General features: G+C 37.3%; 1 protein-coding gene across 6 annotated transcripts in view; it reads left to right on the top strand.

The window, feature by feature from the left end:
• Window positions 1-23,711, top strand: part of ptpn13 (protein tyrosine phosphatase non-receptor type 13) — a 129,931-nt gene that overhangs the window by 41,265 nt on the left and 64,955 nt on the right. For all 6 annotated transcript variants that reach the window (XM_012955428.3, XM_012955427.3, XM_012955433.3 and 3 more), the window contains 5 exons: window positions 4,236-4,405; window positions 8,883-8,948; window positions 9,479-9,664; window positions 10,884-10,968; window positions 16,977-17,540. In XM_012955428.3, coding sequence (XP_012810882.2) covers window positions 4,236-4,405; window positions 8,883-8,948; window positions 9,479-9,664; window positions 10,884-10,968; window positions 16,977-17,540 — 1,071 coding nt within the window. The remainder of the gene's footprint in view (window positions 1-4,235; window positions 4,406-8,882; window positions 8,949-9,478; window positions 9,665-10,883; window positions 10,969-16,976; window positions 17,541-23,711) is intronic.

Genomic DNA, 23,711 nt, shown 5'->3' with positions numbered 1-23,711 from the left:
ATATTCTACAGAGCTTATCTGTTATCTGCTATGTAACCTGTGCGTTTTCTCCTTTTTTCCAGCTTGAATGGCTGCCCCCATGGCTACAGAGCAGGGTAATTATATAAACTATAGTAGTGTTCCTGAAGACAACACACAACATTTACCAGTGCAGGGCAACAGTACATTATATTTTAATTACTTTAAAACACTTTCATATGTTGGTGTTATTGTTCCTCTGAGTTTTTGGTTAAACATATTCAGGTATGGGAACCCTTGTCTGGAAACACATTTTCCAGTAAGCTTCTGTTTATGGGAAGGCCATTTTAAGCAAATAGTTCTAATTTTTTTAAATTATTTCCTTCTTTGTATTAATGCAGCTTGTACTTTATTCTTACTAAGCTAGTATAAGTTGACACTGGTAGCAAAACAATCCTTTCAGGTTTATTTAATGTTTAAATGTATTTAGCAGACTTATGGAGATATGGAGATCTAAATTATGGAGTGACGAAATATCTGGAAATTTCTAGGTCCCAAACATTCTGGATAATACATCCCTGTATCTGTATAACTGCACATGGTATATCTGCTTATCCGCACTAGTGTACTGGATTGGAACTATTCAACAGTGGCGTAATTATAGAGAAAGTAGACCTGCTGTCATGGGGGGGGGGGGGGGACCTGGACCACAGGGGTCTGCTTCCTTTATAGACAGTGAAAGATTGTGTGTCCAGTTTGGGCGGATGGGCCCACTCTCTTGTGCTTGGCCAGGGGGTGGGTTGGCTTAAGAGTTTGCTGGGCCCATCCATATATTTTTTGCAGGGGAGCGAAGACACACGGGGCAATTAGTCGGCGCGACTTTTTTAAAAAGTTGTGGTTACTAATCTGCACAATGAAAATGCGCACACGATTTGCGGCAGCAATGCAATTATACTTAATTTACGAAAAGTCGCACTGTGTGTCTTCGTCCTAAGTGTGGATGAAATCTTTGTTAAATAATTTTAGTTTACCTTATCAATTTTTGCATGAAATAGTTCAGCTATCTGCAAAAGTAAATACTAGCATTTATATTGTAATGCAAGGTCACAAAGTTTATAATTGCAACATCTTTTTATGTTGTAATTGTTAAACAGCTCTACCACCACCCTGATTACTAAGTAAGATGAATTCAAAAAGACATCTGCTGTAGGATTTTGGTTTGGGTGTGTGAACAGAGATATAAACACACCTTAAATGTAAAAAAAAAAAAATCACATAATGCTGTAGTAAATTAGCGTTTGTGAAGGCAAAAAAACATGAAACAAAATCAGTAGTAATGCTTGAAAAATTTCTGCTATGTACCATTATACAGCAGAGTCAGATAATAATATAACTGGTGTGTCATGATAGCTTCATGTGAAAGATCAGCTTAGATCAAAGTCTGGCTTACTGCTACTTGCCAAATTTAATTAAATGCACACATGAAACAGTCATTCAGTGTATGAAGGTTTTAAGGGTTGGTTACAAGTCAGGTAAATTGGAGACCATGCGCAGATTGGCTAAATAACTGCTTTGGAATCAGCAGCCTCAACAGCTGCATAAATGACTCTGCATTCCAGTGTCCTTGATTTAAAAATTGATTTTTGCCCATTGCCAATATGCCCAGCTATGCTATAGGACAATATGCCACACCCCACCCCGCTCCAGGCCTAAACTAATATTACTGTCAGGAAGAAGAGTAGGACATACAGTAAAGAGGACAAAACGACAGAAGAGGAGTAGGACATTTTTGGCCCTAGGGAGCCTATTTGATACACCATAATGAAGCACAGTAGCAATTTCAGGATGGAAGACAGGAGCCCTATAAACTTTTATAGCTTGTGTGTGTGTATATATATATAAATATATATATATAGCTCACATATATGTTTGGAGCAAGTACAAGGTACTATTTTACTAGTGAAGTTAATAGTTAAGTCCTTAGAGGTACACTCCCTTAACCTTATGAATCAACTTGTCTGGATGCACATGAAAAACTAGATATAAAAAAAAAATTAGCATTGCAGGTTTGAATAAAATAAAAAACCTTAATTTTTTAGTGAAAGATTAGTGAATTTCACAAACCATTAAATAGTCACAGCAACAAGTAAAAAACAAGTCTCTGAAAGCACCAAATACAATAAATCAAATGCACTGTCTGTAACAAATAAAACCGTGAAGTGTTCTAAAACATATAAGACTTAAAGTGTATATACAGTACATTGTAGCCAGTTACTACACTGACCAGTGCCAAGTGAACACAACATAGCAATAAACACGTTGAATACACTCCTAAGTGCAGACCCTACTGTTCCATTTTACTTATTATTTAGGGATTTGTGCAATTCACTGTTTGTTTGCTGTCTGTGATGAAGGTCACACACTTCTGACCTACGTCAGGGACAACAAATCCCTGATGTTGGACCACTAAGCTTTCACTAGTAAATTAAGTTTTTTTTTTTTTATTCAGACCTACACAGTACATACAGTATAAGCAGAATCTTAATAACGCTAAAGACATTTTTGGGGCCGATCCCTGCTTGGCTACACGTTGAGAAGCTGAGCAGAGGTGGCAGCTATACTTGTCGGAGAGCAGCCGGAGAGCAGCAAACCAAAGCTCCATGTCCCCTCAGCCTTAGGAGCATTGCCTCAAATCTAATACAAACATTATTACTCTTTATTTACAGCACTTTTCAGCATCATTCCCTGCTCCAGTAAAGCTTCCAGTCTCTATTACATTCATACACTCTATGATAATTTTTTTCTCAGGAGCCAATTAACCTGCCTGTATGCTGTGGAAGGAAACTGGAATCAAACCACGGCAGCAGTGCTAACCATTGAAATCCTATTGTTTCTACCTCCATATCTGATGATTCAGCCCTGAATGTCAGTGGAGGGTTGGAACAATCTTTCGTGCGACCGATGGTCTCACGAAAGATCGAAAATCGCCACATGTGCTTAAGAACATGTGTACTTACTATTTGCTTTTGATAGAGAACTTAGTGCAGCTTTTCAGTGAGTGCTTATGGCTGTATTTACATAGACCTTACAGATACTTAGTTTTAACCTTTCCTTCTATAAGAAATCTCCTCACCCTTTAGGGCTGTGGCAGACGGGGAGACTAGTCGCCCACGACAAATCTCCCCAAAATACCATCCCACCGGCGAGTATGTAAATAGCCGGTGGTATGGCATACGTGGCGCCGAAGTTGCCTTGAGGGGACAAGGGAGATTTGTTGCGGGCGACTAGTCTCCCCGTGTGCCACAGCCCTTATAAGCAAAAAAGGCTACATGAATATATCATGTAAAAGCATCAGGCCAAGTTCTTTACAAATATGTAATGAATTCTGAGGTGACCTAGTATCCTCATATTATTTATATCAAGGTAAAACATTATTATAATTATTATTGTAATACATTCTGAATACATTATTATTATAATACACTAGTATTAAATATGAAAAACACTTAAATGAATGGGTGTTTTGACTTTATTATCTGTGAGTTTAATTTTGATTTTATGAGCTTTATTTTTCAGACAGAAGCAGTCAGTGTTAACAGTGCATTGACAATGTACTAGTAGCACAACATGTGCAGTACTATTATGGGTGCCATTTAAAAGCAGTGCACATAGAAATATACAATTTTACAATATAATATAAATTATATTTTACTGAGATAAGAGGAGTCCTAGTTTTAGGTGCAAAATGTTTGTGTCCAGTGTCTAAGGGCTGTGGCACACGGGAAGATTAGTCATCGTGCGACAAATCTCCCTTGTCGCGGACGACTAATCTCCCCGAAATGCCATCCCACCAGCTAAAATGTAAATCGCTGGTAGGATGGCATACACGGTGCTGTGATCGTCGAAGTTGCCTCTCAATGCAAAATCAGCAAATCACTGCGCCGCGTATGCCATCCCACCGGCGATTTACATTTTAGCCGGTGGAATGGCATTTTGGGAGTTTAGACGCCTGCGAAAAGGGAGATTTGTCGCACAGCAACTAATCTACCCGTGTGCCACAGCCCTAAAATGCGATAAGGGACATCTTAGCTGAAAACAAGATAGCATATGTTTGAAAACACTGCTGTTTAAGAAATAATATATGTCATAAAGCTTATATTGGAAACATGACAAAGGACTTTTTGTTTTTGCTGACTTCAAACTAAACCAATATACTCTATTTCAGTATGAATTAAAGCAGTATGTGCAGTGCTAACAAACACTTTCTTCTACTATAGCTGATCCTGCGGCACTTGGTTTTATTATCTCTCCTTGGTCTCTTCTGTTGCTGCCCTCTGGAAGTGTGTCTTTTACAGATGAAAATGTCTCAAACCAGGATCTGCGAGTCTTTACAGCTCCTGAGGTGCTGCAGACGAAGTCACTATCATCACTTTCAGATATTGAAAAAGTAAGTCAGCTTATTAAAACACTGTGTAACATTTGAATTATCTGTAACATTGCTTGTGAAACTGTCATCTGGTAATGCATTATTTTGTTTATTATTTAACATGTAAGATGTAGGTGGAAATATGTTAATAGGAAATTAACCTTCAGATTAATTTTTATTGTCTTGTAGACCAAAGTACTCTAAACAACTTTGGAGTTCTTTTTTTTATTGTAGAGTTTGAATTATTTGCCTTTCTTTTTTTGCCCCCCCTTCAACCTAAACAAAAATAATTAAATAACTGCACCTTCCTAAAACATAAAATGCATAGAGCGGTGCAAAACCACAGTGTGATTTTGTAAAATTATTTTATTAATATCAATTGCTGAGATGCCAATTGTTTAATAAACTTCTGTGTTATGGCATATTGTTTGCATATTGCAAACTAACAAGTTTTCCAACCCCCCCCCCCTTGTGAGGTGTGGGTGGCTTAAGCACCTCACATTCTTAGCAACATGGCCCCTTCCACGATTATAAGCATGTTCACTTGCGTCGCCAGTGGCACGGAAGTTGGAAACATACAGCAGACTACTTGACTGTCCAGGCACAGCTGCAAGATTATCTGGGTTGTGGCAGAAAAAATGACTACTGAAACCTCTGCAAGGATGCTGGAATAGGCAGAAGCATGAAAGCTTTAGATGTGGCAATCCAGGTGATACTTCACATGATAGGTGATATTTTTTTATGGGTGCAGAATTAAAATAGAGTTAAAAAATAATTAAAATATTTGTTTTAGGCCTTCAAAATCTGTTCCACCCTGCCCTTTAAATTATTCATAAACAACACAAAAGCCAATTGCAAGTTTTCACACTAACTAAAAAAACCAATAGTTATTTTCAGGACTTAAAAACAATACAGTAGATTTTTTAATTCATTTAAAAAACACAACTTTTTAACACTGGTAATTGCAACTTAAAGCCCAATAGTTGTGTCATGTAGAGAACTGACAATACTGTTATTTTACAGCATGCAATTCTGTCAGGGGCAGTCCTGGCCCCTCTGCCACTTGAGGCATCCTTTTTGATGCCGCCTCCCTTGTCCCCCCCCCCCCCCACACACACTTAACTATTCATCAGAATGGGAGGAGAGGCCACATCAGTAGTGCAAAGAGTGCAGTTGCACTCTGTGCACCAGAAGAGCAAAAATTCTGATTTAATAGTTGGAATTTGGGGATTTTTTGGGGTTACCAGGAGTGGCTTATTTGCTGGTAACCCACTGCTGCCACCTGAGGCAAGAATCTCAACTTGCCTCATGACAGCAGAATGTTCATCTGTTCCACAGATGAGCACTCTCTAAAGTTGTCCATACATGTCTAACCAGTATGATACTCAGGATGAACCAACAGCTTCTTTACATCCTTTGGCTGGAAAAACAGTAGATTACATCAAGAGAGATAGTCCTCGATCCACCAGGATTACAGGATTATATGTCTATGGTCAAAATTTGGCAAATTGCCTGACCAAATCTTTGCATGTATGGTTAGCTTTATCTTCTTCTAAAGATTTTCTTTTAATGTTAGAATGCCTTTAAAACTGATTCTTTATTAAAGAAAAAAAACATAAAGAAATGGACAAGCTGAAAGACTAGTTCAAACTGCAAAGGATGTACTTGGAAGAATTACTAATGGATGCAAGTCAACAAGACTTGCCTGATTAATTTTAGCTCCGCATGTTACCAGATATCCAACCACAGTGTCAGCCCTTCTGAACTTTTAAGGGCTGTGGCACATGGGGAGATTAGTCTTCCGCAACAAATCTCCCTTGTCACGGGCGACTAATAACCTCGATATGCCATCCCACTGGCGAGAATGTAAATCGCCGGTGGGATGGCATACGCGCCGAGGCAACTTCGGCGATGCCGGCAGACGCGATTTATATTCTCGCAAGTGGGATGGCATATAGTGACAAGGGAGATTTGTTGTGGGGCGACTAATCCCCCCGTGTGCCTCAGCCCTAATAGGGAGGCCCTTAAAACTTATCTTGACCATCTGAATAATAATGCTGAAAGGGTTTACTGCTTCACAATATGGTTTACACTATCTCTATAGAAGGAATCTTGAGGGGGGGTCAATTGTTACTATGTGTGAAGCTGGAAGGAGGTCTGTCAGCTATTTATCCTAAGAATACGACTATTGTAGTCTGATATACTTTGTTGTTCTAATTAAAAATTTGTTTAAAATTACCTATGTGTTTGATTCTGCTCAGGATAATTGGAACTTGGCTATGCCTATGTGGCATAGTTTGAATTTATAATACCCAAGGCAATAGCATTAAAGGTTATCCAATCTTTGCACCATTGTAATTCATACCTAACAAAGGATATAGAGAGGAAAGAGCAACAGAGGTTGGATTCAGCCCTTTAAGAATTTACACACTTTTGCTTCTAATGATCCAGAGCATACTAGGAATTAATGGTCTGGTTCAAAGTGGTTTCAGGCAGTAATAACTAAAGTTACTGGACCTGTGTCATACAAGGTACCTTGCGATGACAGCAAGAATTGCACCATTATGTTGATTGATTGCAGAGGCATGTTTAGCCAAATAACAATACCTTAATGGATAGCGTGGAGGAGGTGTATACCAATATTTTTACGTTTTTGTTGGGGCTGGAACTTTTAACCCATTTACCCCTTGCCTCAGCAGTTACCAGAAATGCTTATTACATATATACTCCGTTCTTAATCAATCAAATTTATTGTTCCATAAAATCACATCGACGTTTCGGTCCTGGTCTAGGACCTTAATCAAGATGCGTATAACATCTTAATTAAGGTCCTAGACCAGGACCGAAACGTCAATGTGATTTTATGGAACAATAAATTGGATTGATTAAGAACGGAGTGCGCAGTGCCTCTGCAGTAAAAAAAAAAATAAAAAAAATAAATATATATATATATATAGTACTATATCATAATATGTTTCTTTAAAGGAGAAGGAAAGGCTAAGTCACTTGGGGGTGCCAAAATGTTAGGCACCCCCAAGTGACTTTAATCGCTTACCTTGTACTCTGGGCTGGTGCGGTTAGGAGAGAACTGCACCAGCCCGGGGTACCTGCAGCGAGTGCTTCCTTCTTCCATATGTCTTCTGCTGGCAAAATCCCTGGGCCGGCGCATGCGCAGTAGAGTGGAAAGCCAACTTTTTTGTTAAAGTTCGGCTTTTCACTCTGCTGCGCATGCGCAAGCGCTCGAACAAGGAGGTGGAAACGCTTCAGGTACCCCGGGCTGGTGTGGTTCTCTCCTAACAGGGGCACCACCCGGGGTAAAATGTAAGTGATTAAATTCACCTAGGAGTGCCTAACATTTTGGCACCCCCAAGTGACTTAGCCTTTCCTTCTCCTTTAAAATTTAAATGCCTTTAAAAAAAGCTTCTTTATAAAAAAAAAAAGCATAAGAATATTTTGCATTAGCTAAAATACCACAGATTATTTATTCTTTTGCAATTTATTGTTAACTTATGACCAGTAAAAAATCGAAGCGCATCTGCTAACCTTAGCAAAGTTGTTGTTTTCAGAACTCAGCATTGAGCAAGGTCAGGTTGGTCTTTTCATTAGGCAGCACAAATAAAAACATCAGATTCATTCAGATTCGGCCCAATCTTGGTCGAAGCAAATCCAAATCCTTAAAATCATGTGACTTTTTGTCATAAGCACGGAAGTTGAAAATTTTTCTTTGGCTTTTCTGGATCCTAATTTACATATTTAAATTAGGATTCTGTGTGAGTTTTTAAGAAGGATTCAGGATTTGTCAGAATCCGAAAATAGTGGATTCAATGTATCCCTATTGATTTCCTCCAGGTACTCCAACTGGCATAGGGGCCAAAGTGAATGATGTACAGTGGGCCAGATTCAACTCTTGAGATGAGATTCTAAATTCAATTAGTAGATATGTATTTCTCATCCAGCTGAATCTAAGCCAGTATCTGTACAGTGTTGTGGAATATGTCAGCACTATATAATTAAATCATAAGAATTATTTTGCTATAGCTAATAAAGTTCTTGGGCAATGTTGAATTCTCCCATTTTCATTTCTTGCTACTGTTCCTAAGTTTTGTTGGAGTGGATTGTGGCCAAGATTTGGAATATAAAAAAAAGCCAATTTGCACTCCATATAAAGGTGTGTTAATTGTGATAATACTTCAGAACTCAGCTAAGGTAAAACACATTATAAATGATCAGGAAACCCCTTATAAAGTTCCCAGATAATTTAAAACAAACCATAAAATCCTGCAAGTGTGACTTTTTATTTATCATTATAGTGTCTTAAGGGGAACAGTAAGAGGGAAAATAAGTATCAGAACATAACTAGGGATGGCAAACATTCATCATAAAGTGCTTTTTTTCCCCCAGTGACACTGTAACTAGTTAAATTGCTTTAGAGAGTTTTCAGTACCCAAACACCTTTAGCCTTATATTACAGTAATCATGTATTTTTTGTTTCTTGTAGATGCACATTTATTCTCTTGGAATGACCCTGTACTGGGGAGCTGACTATGAAGTACCTGAAACACAGGTAAAAGAACATTACAAAACTACAGCTAAAAGCTCAAAATGTCTACCACATAGGAAATGTCTACCACATAGGAAAAAATAGTTGCCCATATAAGCTATTTTAGTAGGAGCACAGTGAGGTCAACACAGTTGGGGTGGGGGGAGCCCCTTTTACAAAGTTTTTTATCCTTTTCAATACCAAGGTGGTCAGCGTGCACATTAAAATAATATGTGTGTCCCAGTCTTTAGTATTTGCCATAGGTGAGAAATATTTTTGTAATTTTTCTGTAGTGTGTAACTGTGCATCAAACACTGCAAATATGTTACCCAAATTTTCTTATACTGGACTTTCCACTAAGTGAGGGTCCTCCTCTATATTGGAGAATATATCTTAAATGTTATTCATTCAGAACTAAGAGAAGGGAATTACATTAAAAATGTAGAGTGTCAGTTTACTATTACTTCAGATCTTATTTACAAAAAGAAGCTACGAAAAAAACTGCACAAATGTTTTTGTTATTGAGACCCTTTGTGTCTATTTCTTTTATTTAGCCAATACAACTTGGGGAACGTCTTAATAGCATTCTACTAGACATGTGTGACGACCAGTTCTATACCCGATTGTCCTCACGAACTGTCTTGGATGGTTGCAGCACCCATATCAGAAACAGCAATTGTGCACCCTCATACTACTACATCAAACAACTAGTTAAGCTTGTCCTTGGCAGCCTTTCTAGGGTAAGTGGCTACATTGCTGTTTTGAAACAGTTTTATAAATACATTGATAACATATAAACAACAGTGTGACAACAATGCGCTGGACAGTCCCCAGAAAACATCTTCAAAGGGCCTGGTGCACACCTACTTGGCTTCCCACTGAGTAGGTAAGGGAGGGTCTTAGACCTATAGAGGAATGAGACCCCGCAGTCCAAGTCCCCCTGCAACAGTCTTCTTTTTTTGTTTTGTACTTTATCACTGTAATAATTAAAGAGTAACTAGTATTTGTTATTAAGCTAATATAAATCTATGAACATGGCAACACAACTCTATAAGATGTTTAAAAGTTTTAGTAGCCTTAAAGGGGAAATATTGTAAAAAATAAGCCTCTTTTCAAAATGCTTGAATTAAAAATTTTGCACTGTAGCTTCTTCACCCTCACTTTCCCACACTTCTAGGCTGCTGCCAACTGCCTGACTTTGGAAAAATCATTGGCGTTCAGAGTTTCCAATCACAGAAAAGCTTTCTGCTTATCTGTTTTGGAGGCACCTACCTATTTTAAGCAAGAAGCATTATGTTTTTAAATTAATAATTTTTTTTTGCAATATGTACTCTTTTAGGCAAGGCATTACAGAAAGTTGATATTCCCAGAAATCTACATAATAGACTTTATTAAAATGCAGGAGAAAGCATAGAAAGCCTTGTTACCTCTATGTAATAAAAGAAATATGTGTAGCTTAAGATATGCTCAGGTGATAGGGCTTATACTTATAAACATACTAAATAACAAACATTTCTGCTGGGAAAGACAAACCTTGACAAAGGCTAGGCACCCAACAGAAATGGTTCTTCCAATAGATGTACCGTGTGAGTGAGTACTATGCTTAGCTTTTGCATTTTCACTTCTTGTGGTCTGAACCTATGCCACGTGGACCAACTTCGACACTGTGGGGCCTGTTTATTATGTTGTGTAAGATGAAATTAGCCAAAATAATCGTGTAGAAAGTCATGTAAAATAAATGAAGCGTGTGAAACAAATTAAGCTGGTTTTTTTGTGCGGCTAAGACTGTCGATGTATGGCAAATTTTGTCGCTGTTTTTTACACTGCATAATAAATCTGCCCCTGTGTGTATATATAATTTTATCGTGTGGTTTGTTGTGCAAATTTTTGATCCCTGTACAAAATCACACATACAGCAAAGTGAAGCCAAATATAAATCAGCTGGATTTGTTTTCACAGATTGATCAACTTGGATTTAAAACCAATGAACCAAATCGCAGTCAAGCAATCCGTGACAGATTAAGGGGAAAAGGACTTCCCCCAGGTAGGAGAAATGTTCTCTGAAAAGCTTTTTGTTGTCTAGGAATGTATTGTCTCGAAATCACATCTATAAAGCAAGAAAACAGACTTCAATACTAAACTAAATAGTGTTGCCGTGAGTGAGTACTAAATAGTGTTGCCGTGAGTGACACTTGCACTGTTTGTACAGCTCGGCATTAACATAAAACACCATAGGCAACATAAACACCTTTTCTTTTGGTATATACCTTGGTAAAATCAGGAAATCAACATTAACGCTATTCAGATAAGACCACCTCCCCAGAGTAAGCAACAGATTAAACAATTGAATGTAATTATTTGCAAATAAAACTAGAAAACTAGAATTATCAAGGATATCACTTGAAAATTATTTTAAAAAAAATTTTGAAAGATGAATATTCCAAAGTAGTTTACAAAATATGTTTTTATAATCTATATAAACCAATACTGAATATTCAAAACTTCTGTTTGGGAATAAATTACTTGAAAGTAATTGTAATATTATGCATACATTTGCCAGAAGGGGAACTGTGTTTCGTGCAGTAGGTGTTCTAGTGGCATGAGTCTAGAATGGAATTCAAGACTCAGACTGGGTTTTTGTGAAGGTGAAAACACTAAAACAGTTTGCATCTATGTATCAGAAATTCAATTGCTTCCACACAGAGCAGTATATACTTGGCAAATATGGAGCAAACAAGCAAAAAGTTCATTTCCAGCTATAGGATCTCTGCACAGGCTATAAACCATCCAGACTTTAGACTGTGCAAGCATGAAGAAAAGGGTGAATGCACATGGGGCTATTAGTCAGCACAACTTTTAAAAAAGTAGGTTGCAATGACTAATCACAGTGACTTTCAAGGTTTCGTACAATATTATCGGTGTGTGTATGGCCAGCTTTAGACAGCCTGTAAAGGTTTTGCTGATGTAACACACCTTTCTAAAGTTGGCCATACACGCACCGATATTATCGTACGAAACCTCGTTTCGTACGATAATCGGTGTGTGTATGGCATGTCGGCGAGTCGACCGATATCGCAGGAAGCTGCCGATATCGGACGACTCGCCGATCGGACAAGTTTGAAAATTTTGATCGGGCTCCATAGAAGGCGCCTGACCAAAATTCTCCCTTCAGAGCTGAATCGGCAGAAGGAGGTAGAAATCCTATTGTTTCTACCTCCTTACCTGCCGATTCAGCCCTGAATGGTGTGTGGCGGATCTTACGATGTTTCGTGCGACCGATGGTCGTACAAAACATCGTCGGATCGCCACGTGTATGGCCACCTTAAGGCTGATATCCTGTGTTTAGTGTTTGTTCAGGATATTACTACTTTATCTGATTTTACCTAGAAAATGACATAACTGTCCTTGGTAGCAGGCTTGATCAACTTGATAACCGTAGAGCATGTTTTAATCATATAGTTGAGCCTTTGTTTTCTTCTTTTCTGTCTTGGAATTTCTTGTACATTGAGTAATGAATATTATTGTTCCCACAAGGTTATCCTTCATAGCAATTCTTTAGTCTGAATTTGGGCATGTAATGCTTTTTTTAACTAATATATACTCATCTGCTCTGTGTGCCTAGTGTATAGTGAATTATAATCAATGTTGTGTTATAGAGCTACCAGATATAATCAGTGCTGCAGCACAGACCTTTGAAGGGGTAGAAAAAGAATGCTACAGAATGCCCTATTCCTAGCAACTTTGCAAGTAGTCTTCATTATTTATTTTTTTGTAGTTTTTAAATAATGTGCTTACAATTTTATTATTATTACTTATTTTTCTATTCAGTTACACTGATACATGCCATTCTCTCATTCAAACCACTGCCTGGTTGCTAAGGTAAACAAAACCCCAGCAACCAGATAGCTGTTAAATTTCAAACCAGAGCGCTGCTGAACTAAGAGCCAAAAAACTGAAAAACATAAAAAATGAAGACCAACTGCAAATTGTCTCAGATTATCACTGTCTACTGTCATAATAAATGTTAATTTAAAGGTGAACGAGCCCTTTAAAAAATATATTTTTAACAAAGTATTATTCCCATCAGTACATTCTGCAATTCCTTTTTATTACAGAATTTTTAAATTTGCTCTACATATTTTCTAGTTTACCTTTCCTGAACCCCAGGAAAAGGATAGAACAATCCTCTCTTACTTTGCATTGATTTAAATGTTGTTTCATTAACTGTTTGCCAGTGGCATTTCTGTTGTTCTATAAAAGGCCAGAATCAATTTCTCATCTAAAGTTGGTATGCTTGGCTTTTTGCTCCATGCACAAAATCCTTTTTAACTTCCTGTTCTGCCTGGCATTTTATTTAATTGTTTTTATACCCCAGCATCGTTGTCACATTTATCATTTAACATGTTTTAATATAAAAATGAAAGATCATAACATATACATACTTCACACCAGATTTTGAGTAGTAGAGTATTTCATTTTATTTTTCAGAGGGTAACTTTAGCAACCATATATACTAATATATTATTCAACAGACAACTGGAATTCATATAGTTTGATGTTTGTAGAAACAAAATCATTTTAAATGCTTTGTGAAAGTTATGGGAAATATGGGACTCTGACCTTGAGTTAAAAGGTTTTTATTACGTTTCATTATTTACCTCGTCTCATGTTATATCAAATTAAGATACAGTTGCTGGTTTTGTTTCTAAAAATCTTTGCTTTGTCTCCCTTTTCTAGTATTTAAACTTTCTGTGCATTCTTATGTGATTAGTTATCATGTCGACCTTGTTTTGCTATCCTTTCTGTTATCCTTCTTCCAGATCTTTTCTTCTATCAATCTTTCCTCTCTACACCAATGGTCTTCTTCTCCCTCCCCTGTATATTTTCTGGACATTTACCACGTGCTGTATATTCACATAATAGTTCATGTCCAAGATGTCCTTCTTTAAAGGTAACTTTATTAGGGCTGTTATGGAAACTGAAAAAAGAAGCATTTTCCTCATACCTTCTACTATTTGTTTATATTTGCTATGGTAACATTACCATAGTAGATGAACATGTAAGTCGCCGGCGGGATGGCACACGCGGCGGCGCGATTTTGGGAAATCCGGTGGGATGGCGGGTCATGGCAACTCGGGGAGATTAGTCGCCCGCGAATAGGGAGTTTTGTCTCGGGCGACTAATTTCCTCGTGTGCCAGAGCCCTAAAGAGGTGGTTCACCTTTAAAGGAGAAAGAAAGGTAAAAACTAAGTAAGCTTTATCAGAAAGGTCTATGTAAATACAGCCATAAGAACTCACAGAAACGCTGCACTGAGTTCTCTGTCAAAAGATTTCTTGTGTCTGTTTTCCAGCTCTCACCTCTCTCCCCTCTCCTGCTCCCCCACCCTCAAGAATGCTAAGGACTCACTCCCCCCCTTTAGGAATGTGGATCTGAGCCAATCAGCAGGAAGCTTCCTCATAGTCTTGCAAACTGAGCATGTACACCGGTCTGGGTCTAGGTGCAGGAGCGAGGCATTATGGGAACTTTCTTTACACAGCTCAGCGTTTTTTCTTCCTGTTTGGCTTCTAATTATCTGAACAGGTGAAATATGGGGAGACTTAAGGGCACTATTGAGAGAATTGAAGTTATGCCTGCAGCTTGAGATTAACTCTTTATTAGCCCTTACTTCTCCTTTAAGTTAACTGTTAGTATGTTATAGAATGACCAGTTTTAAGCAATGTTTTAATTGGTCTTCATTATTTATTTGTTACAGTTTTTGAATTATTTGCCTTCATCTTCCAGTTTTTTGCAGTTTTTAAATTGGTGTCACTGACTCCAGCACCCAAAAAAAATTCTGCTTGAGGCTACAATTTTATTGTAATTGTTACTTTTTGTAACTTTCTTTTCTATTTAGAACCTCCTCTATTCATATACCAGTCTCTCATACAAACCACTCCCTGGTTGGACCCTAGCAACCAAATAGCTGCTGAAACTTTAAACTGGAGAGCTCCTGAACTGAAAATGAAATAACTAAAAAAATACAAATAATGAAAAAAATGAAGACCAGTTGCAAATTGTCTCAGAATATAACTCTCTACATCAGGAATCCCCTACCTTTTTTCCCCGTGAGCCACACTCAAATGTAAAAAGTTGGGGAGCAACACAAGCATGAAAAATGTTCATGAGGGTGCCAAATAAGGGCTGTGATTGCCTATTTGGTAGATCCTATGTGGACTGGCAGCCTAAATGAAGCTCTGTTTGGCAGTACAGGTATAGGACCCATTATCCAGAATGCTTGGGTATTCCGGATAAGGGGTCTTTCCGTAATTTGGATCTCCATACCTTAAGTCTACTAAAAAATTAATAAAACATTAATTAAATCCAATAGGATTGTTTTGCATCCAATAAGGATTATTTATATCTTAGTTGGGATCAATTACAAGGTTCTGTTTTATTTCTACTTAAAAAAAGGAAATTAGTTTTAAAATTCAGAATTATTTGCTTATAATGGAGTCTATGGAAGACGGGCTTTCCGTAATTCGGAGCTTTCTGGATAACGGGTTTCCGGATAAGGGGTCCGATACCTGTACTACTGGTTTTTATCCAACCAAAATTTGCCTCAAGCCAGGAAAAATAAGCACCTGATTTGGGGGCACTGAGAGCAAAATCCAAGGAGTTGGGGAGCAACATGTTGCTCACGAACCACTGGTTGGGGATCACTGCTATACATCATAATAAAAGTTAACTCAAAGGTGTACAACCCCCTTTAAGGCAGCAGTTGCAGGATCACAATCCACAAATAAAAAAGTCATTTCTTAGTAGTAGCAGTGTGCTAGTCTAAATGGTGCAGTCATATTTTAGTTTGAAAGGACTATAAATCTCTGACTTCACTTTTATTTACTTATATAGGTCCAGTAATGCAAGAACAAGCAGTTACTTACCTCAAAAATATGCACTTCCTGGTATTTTATTACAGACGTGGCAGAAAGATTAGAAACTCATGTTGCACTGTGAGGTTGCTTTTAGTATTCTTCTAATTTTAGTTTGATGCAAAGGGTTTATTATTTCTTATAATATGCACATTTCATCCTCAACTCGTAAGAAGATGAGGTCACTAAACATGATTAACTATAGAATTTATTTCTATTTTATTGACAAGTTACAGGGCTAAAACTAGAAGTAGGTAAGTGAGGCATGTGCCTTAGGTGTTTGGGGGGGGGGGGGGCACCATCTGATTTAAAAACACCTTACATAACCTAGCAGCAAGCTCTTGCTTAAGGTCAGTATCACTTTGCTCTGTATCCAAGGAGGGGTGCAGGATAATGCAAACTTTGAAATACCTGCAGATAGTAGGCCAAGTAATATTGCCAATGCAACTATTATTTTTCTGGAATTACATTATTCTTTATCCCTTATGAGGATTTATTGTATATTTGTATTTGGGTACAGTTGTGTATAGAGTCATATAGGGGTATAAGCAGCTGGAGGGCTGTGGGTGACATATCTCACATCACATATGCTATTGATTGGCTGGACAGTTATAAGGAGGCTAGTTTACATGTCTTATTCAGGTATGTCTGTGTTGAAGGGAAAAGAGAGAGAAATATCATCAAAATATGTCTGTATATTTGTTTTCCTCTGATGTCATTGAGTGACACAAATAAATATATATTTCACTATGTGTTTTAAACTTTGAGGTTACTTAACATATATAGGCAGAGCATATTTATTCTGTTATTCTATTTTTTCTTGCGTTTATTTGGTCTTAATTAATGTATACACGTTTAGTTACTAACAAAGTCATATCACTGCAAATTATCAAATGACACTTAAGGACAGTATATCTACTTTTTCAACATGCATGTATGAACAATCATTTTTCCTCTTGTTTTAAATATAAAATATCTATGGTCTCTGATATTTCTTGCAGTAAACAGGGCAGAATCTGAAACTGAATGTAATGCCTCATTCTGCTTCAGTTCTTACCACTGTTGTCAAAGAATGTTTTATATTTATTATATCTGTGTGTTTAAATATACATATAAATAAATTCAGATGTATTTTTATTACAGGGAGAACAACTGTTGATAGCTTTGATGCCCAATCTGCTATATCACAGCAAGCCTTCTTTAACCGTGGCCTTAGCAAATCCATGGGGTTTCTTGCATTCAAAGATCAAAGTGAGGAGGAGGACTCGTGTCATTTCACATCATCTGACTATAACTCTGGATATGAGAACGAAGTGAACTCTCATCACTCCCATCATCAGCTGATGCCTGGTGAATTAGATAGAAAAAACTATGATGGTGGCCAAAGGAAAAAAAACTGGGTATCTTCTTTTGACTTATTATCACTGAAGGATCAATCCACAGAAAAAGACTTCTCCTCTACAAACCATCACAGGCCTCCTCGATACTCTGAAACAGAGACTGTGCAGATTAGCAACCTGCCTAAAATTAAAGATCGTAAGCACTCTGATGTTTGTGCAGCCACTGATGCACTGGGCCCCCTTAGATTGGATCAAGCTCGACATGGACCTGAGGTGCCAACATCTGTTGCAATTTCAAGTGCCTTGGACAGGATTCGAGAAAAGAAACAGAAACTTCAGGTGCTGAGAGCAGCAATGACTCTAGAAGGTGAGTTACAAATGCTCTGTAGTGTAAGCATACAAATAGAGCAAGAGCAAGTTCTGGCTAATTTACTAAACTAGGGAAACAGTCTGTCACAAAAATCTCACCCCCTTCCTTTCTGATTTGCAGTTCTATAATATACATAAATAGAGAGCATTCTCCAACTACAACTAAAGTCATAGCAAACACTGGACTTCTAAAGTGAAACAATCTTCCTTACAGATGCTACCTATGGTTTAAAAGTGAATATAAAATAAATGATAAGAATAAAGTGAAAGGTTTTGTATCTCCCATAAAGCAAAGCTCTTGGGGTTAAAGCTTGGTGGGAAGGATTTCCCATAATAGTTTTTAATGGTGCCCGTGCAGATATTAAGTGATTTTTAACCTTACATTTAGACAGCCAATAAATGGGACACTACCTTATTGGTAACCTAATATTTCTTCCTGAAGCAAGAAGATATCTATGTTTTTAAATAGCCAAGCAATATAACAAGACTTTCCAGTGTCTCCAGTTTGTCTTCAAGTACATAGTTTTAAAAATTTGGTATTTTATAAGGAAAACTATTCATAAGGCTTGCAGTTGTGAAAAAGTCAATTACAGATTTGCAGACTGAAATCATAATATCAGTATACAGGTATGGGACCCATTATCCAGAATGCTCGGGACCAAGGGTATTCCGGATAAGGGGTCTTTCCGTAATTTGGATCTCAGTACCTTAAGTCTACTAAAAAATCAATAAAACATTAATTAAACCAAATAGGATTGTTTTGCATCCAATAAGGATTAATTATATCTCAGTTGGGATCAATTAAAAGGTTCTGTTTTATTTCTACATAGAAAAAGGAAATCAGTTTTAAAATTTATTATTATTTGATTAAAATGGAGTCTATGGGAGACGGGCATTCCGTAATTCGGAGCTTTCTGGATAACGGGTTTCCGGATAAGGGGTCCGATACCTGTACTATGTAATACTTCATACCTGTAATGCATTGACACAAATAGAAGCCATTATGCTACACAAGAGACAAAATGTGGAAGTGCATGGAAAGCTAACCTAAAAATCACTAAAAATTATGCATTTTTTTGTTCAACCTCATACTTTGCATAACCCAAACTGGGTTTTATGTGACTTTTCTTAAGATAACACCTCTTGTGAGTTTCATACTTAGCTACACATTTGCATAAAATTATTACTTTTCTTAATAAATAAGTGTAACGTTACATGGGATATCATGGCATTAAGTGATAAGTAAGCCTTTTATTTTAAAATCCCTTAAAATTACTCTGAACAGCCGGTAGAAGATTTATTTCTCTATTACAAGCTGCTGAACTGCAGCTCTTTCACTGACTTCCCTGTCTAGCATAAAGCAAAAGGGGGTGGAGCTTTATGCTAGACAAGGAAGTCAGTAAAAGAGATGTTATTGAACTGGCTGTAAAAGAGAAACTAAATAAATCTGAATGCAAGGAGAAAAATGTGTTATTCTGGGTGCTGTACAGAGTAATTTTAGAGATTTATATGCCATTCTTCTTTTTACCTACAGTGACTCATCAGATTTAAAAAGGAGGATTTTTATAAAAAGAGTTACTTGTAGATATAAAATAGTATTATATCTAGTAATAACGTAGTTAGAAAAACATATGTTTAATATGATATCCTGTGACTTTTTTTTGCTAATGAAAACTAAGTTTCTCCCATGTCAGCTTCATTAAACAAAGGATTATAATTTAGCCTTTGGGAGCATAACACTCAATTAACTTGTTACTTCTGCAGACCTAGCAAGAGGTCAACTCTTTATTTGTAAATTAAAAGAACTTAAAGTTGCCAAAAATTGGCAGGTAGTGCACCATAAAATGAACCTTTAATATAATGTAGACAGAGGTATGTTAAGACCAAGTTTGTATTTTTTATTAATTTAAATTTGTTGTCTGGCTGACAGGCTTGAAGTTTGTTCTGCTGTTTGTACCATGCAGTCTAAATGTGCTGGTGAATTTTGCTGTTGGGTAAAGAAAACATAATTTTCTATACAAGAAAGAGTCAAAAGACAGTTGCACTTGGTATGTACAGTGATCAGTACCCTGTAATAGAGGTTTCAGGGTTATCTGCTTGTCATATAGTGACTCGGTCATGGACACTTTGTTTAGTTATATAGGTATGGGATTAATGTTCTGGAAATCTGTTGTCCAGAAAGCTCTGAATTACGGAAAGGCCATTTGCAGTTCTCCATTATAATTTTTGAAAATGATTTCCTTTTTATCTGTAATAATTGATCCAAGCTAAGATATAATTAATCCTTTTTGGAGGCAAAACAATCCTGCTTATTGGCTTTAATTGATGTTTAAATGATTTTTAGTCAAAGACAAAGTATATTCAAATTACAGAAAGACCCCTTTTCTGGAAAAACTCCAGGTCTCGAGAATTCCGGATAACATGTCTGATACCTTTACTAAATATTTTGTTCACTTTGATGATTATTTCATAAAACAATGGAATTCTGTGCATGATTGCTTAGATTTTCCAACAAAAGGTGGGTTATCCGTTAGCTTTTAAAATGTGTATATAATTACTTAATAGTTGATGGATGAATGCCAAGTGTACATTAGATACAATGTTGCAATTTACTCTTTAATATAATTCCATTATTCAATAAACCCAGACACCTACTCGCTTTTTTTCTACAATATACTCAATAATGTAAGTGTATTTAATTATTTTTTGCATATATAAGATTTGAGCATTCAGTGCTACTGGGAAAATGTGATTACCAAAATAGATGGCATTCAATACAAGTTTTTAAATTGACTTTTGTAGGATCCTACAAAAGAAAAAAAAATCCCCACAACTGTAATTTAAAGTTAGGTCAGATGTTGTGTTTTGTTCAGTGATCCTCAACCAGTGGCTCGGGGGCAACATGTTGCTCACCAACCCCTTGGATGTTGCTCTCAGTGCCCCCAAACCAGGTAGTTATTTTTGAATTCCTGACTGGCAAGTTTTGGTTGAATAAAAACAAGATTTCCTACCAAATAAAGCCCCCTGTAAGCTGAATGTGTGCATAGAGGCTACCTAATAGCCACCTAATAGACCCCATGGCGGGTCATGACAACTCGGGGAGATTAGTCGTCCGCGAACAGGGAGTTTTGTCGCGGGCGACTAATCTCCCCGTGTGTCAGAGCCCTTATTTGAACTTTTATGATGCTTGCGTTGCTCTCCAAGTCTTTTTAGGCTGTGGCTCATGAGTAAGAAAGATTAGGGACCTCTGGTTTTGTTCATGCATCTACATCCGACAGTGTATTTTAATGAGAAAAAAGTCTCTCATAGTCCCTCAGCTTTTATGTCATTGGGTGGAGCATGCAGCGTTCCTTTCCTACAGGTGCGTCCTGTCGGATGCATGCAGCGTTCCTTTCCTACAGGTGCATCCAGTCGGATGGTAGTTTACACATCAGATGTTTATATCAGTCCCATTATATTTTAACCCACACATCTACATCAGATTTGTAGGATATGTTCTGCCAATCTAACACCATCCTCCAAAATCTCCCGTAGAGTTAAGTGTGAACAAATTGTGCAGTATCACTGGATCTCTGAGTATTTAGATAATGTGATTTACTGTTGCTTTTTTTCTTGTGGATTGACAGATCCAGAGGCAAAAGGATTCACTTCTCTCCATTCCACATGAAAAAACTCTGCTACAAGGGACAGTATACACTCATTTCCAATGAATAGGACTCCTGCTAAACATACTGTTTGCCTGTTGCTTTAATTCAATACCTGATCCCACAGAACTTAGTAGAAGTGCATAAACAGTCCACTGAGAATCCCCTGATAATGAGCTGCTCAAAGGCTGCTGCTTAGCGAAGGAAGGGCTTTGTTTGTTTAAAATGAGTTAGGGAGCTTTTAACAAATTTCACTGTTAATACAGGATGGGGGGGGTGCATTAAATAAAATTATGTCAGCTTTTAAAATATTGATTTTAAAGATTTTAAAGCTTTAAAATTAAAACAAAAGGCAGAATGCAGCACAAGTCCTTTATTCTGTTTATTTTTAGCAAAGATGTTTTTAGGCGTATACTGTTCCTTTAAGTAACTATATCACCACATATTAATGATTAACAAAGTTTTGATTTCTGCTTGGTCATTTAGTTTGTTGTTTTAATTTTTCCTTAATGGTTTGACTCCCATTTACTCCTCTTGGATGTTTAGTTGTGGGATCAAGCAAGGTTAACTCCACCCTAGGCACTCCACCCTAATGAACCACGCTCAGTCAGGTGCTTGTCTTTAATATATTTATACATTATAATAATAGAATTACCTCTCTTGTTAAGAGCACAGTCATACATGGCGCAAGTAAACATCGTAGAACAGTCTTCTTGTTGTGTGCAATGAGATTGTTAGTGGTTACATATAAAAACAAAAAGATTGTGTGGCATCTGCTGTGCGTCACTCAAAAGCATAGCAGTGACATGTTAACCCTGTTAATACTATCCGACTTGCCACAAGTGGGGCATGTGTATATTTTGAGATATAATGCAGACAAGTGGTTAATGCAGACTTACTTGCTGCTTTGAACTTTTACAACCCCACAAAACTTGCTTGCAATTTAGTTCACAAATACTCAAAGAGCTTTAATCAAAGTAAAAAATAATCTTTAGCCTGTGACCATTGGACATCCACTCATAAAGTCATCACTCTTTTTACAAACACTAAACCAACACACACTGGAGTCTGGTGTAACTTTTTTTGTTCCAGATTATAGGGGTTCTTAACTCTGCTTGCCTGGGCTTGCAAATGCCTTCTTTGATAATTAATGCTTCTGTAAGTTTAATCTGGCCTTTCGGTCTTGCAAAACACCTTTGCTAAAATTGTTGTACGAAGCATCACAAGGCTTTGAAATTCTCTGACAGCCGTGCATGATTTAACAGCATGCTTTATTAATGTTTAAACTGTAGAATTAATAATGGGTGGTTCCTTACAAAGAATAAGATGTTATCTTTTTCTTTCCATAGCTACAGTATTACTTGTGTATTGCATTAACAGCAGTGCCACTTTGTCAGATGTGTTTTCTTGTTGTGTGGTTCTATAAAAAAATAGAACACAGGAACTTGGTTTTCATTCACATTTTCAACCTTCCACATCCCAAAATTATTCAGAACCAAGAATACAGGGAATGAGAAGTAACTATTTGTACCTGGCCAGAAATAGGTTTCAGGGGGTAGCCTGTAAGTCCCTGGAAGGAATCAGCAGAGTCAGACTAACCCACCAGTGAGCCCTAGTCCTGCAGGGCCCCGCTTACTGTCCTCGCTAAACACAACCACAACACTGCCCAACCAAAACTCATGTAAGAAGAAAAAAAATATTTAAAGATGGCCATGCATTCCACTGTGTCTGTTGGATTAATATGCTCATTATTATTTGCATTGATTTTACCAGCAAGAGTTTATATGCAGTATTTTGCAATGATCTAATGTCTGAGATTAATATGCTCATTGTCCATTTTCTGCACTGATCTAATTTTAATGTCTGGGGTTAATGTGCTCATTGTCCATTTCTGCAGTTATCTTACTGCCATGTCTGAAATTAATGAAGGCTTAAGGGAGTGGCAAAGGGCCTAAAAATGTTGCCACCATGGGGCAGTTTTGGGGCCCCAAGCTTCACTTTCACCCTGTATTTTGTAAAGAAAGCCCTGTTCCTTTGTGCAGGGGGTCGAGAGGCATTAAAAGCTGTGAAAGGTGCTGGTGATAGTAGCAGGTGTGCTTATGTGTGTGTTGGGCCCCTGAAGTGTGGCTCTCTGGTTATCCCCAGTCACCCCAGTTTGATGCTGGAAATCAGTAAAAACTATATTCCTATAAGCTACCATTCTGAAGCACAAAATAAACTATAGTCTTTCTAAATTTCAAAGGAAACTCCCCCCCCCACCCTTTTGACATGACTTAATTAAAAAAAAAGGTGCATAAACATTATCAGAAAAAAATTAATTTTTTTTTACTTACACGGACATACCTGGTTGAAAGTAAGCTTTGATTGCCCATTGGGACCCCTCCCATAGGCTCACAGTGTAGTAGAACTCCTCCTTCACTTTGGTTATGTCTTCTAGTACAAATTCAGTAAAAAGAGGGGTTTCAAGGGTTTCAAGTTTCACAGGAAAAAAAGTTAAGAGAGGGGTTGCATTACAATGTGAGCCT

This window comes from Xenopus tropicalis, chromosome 1, assembly GCF_000004195.4.
Source record: "Xenopus tropicalis strain Nigerian chromosome 1, UCB_Xtro_10.0, whole genome shotgun sequence".
Taxonomy (NCBI): domain Eukaryota; kingdom Metazoa; phylum Chordata; class Amphibia; order Anura; family Pipidae; genus Xenopus; species Xenopus tropicalis.
The sequence above is the reverse complement of the archived record's forward strand: the minus strand, read 5'-3'. Positions and strand labels throughout refer to the sequence as shown.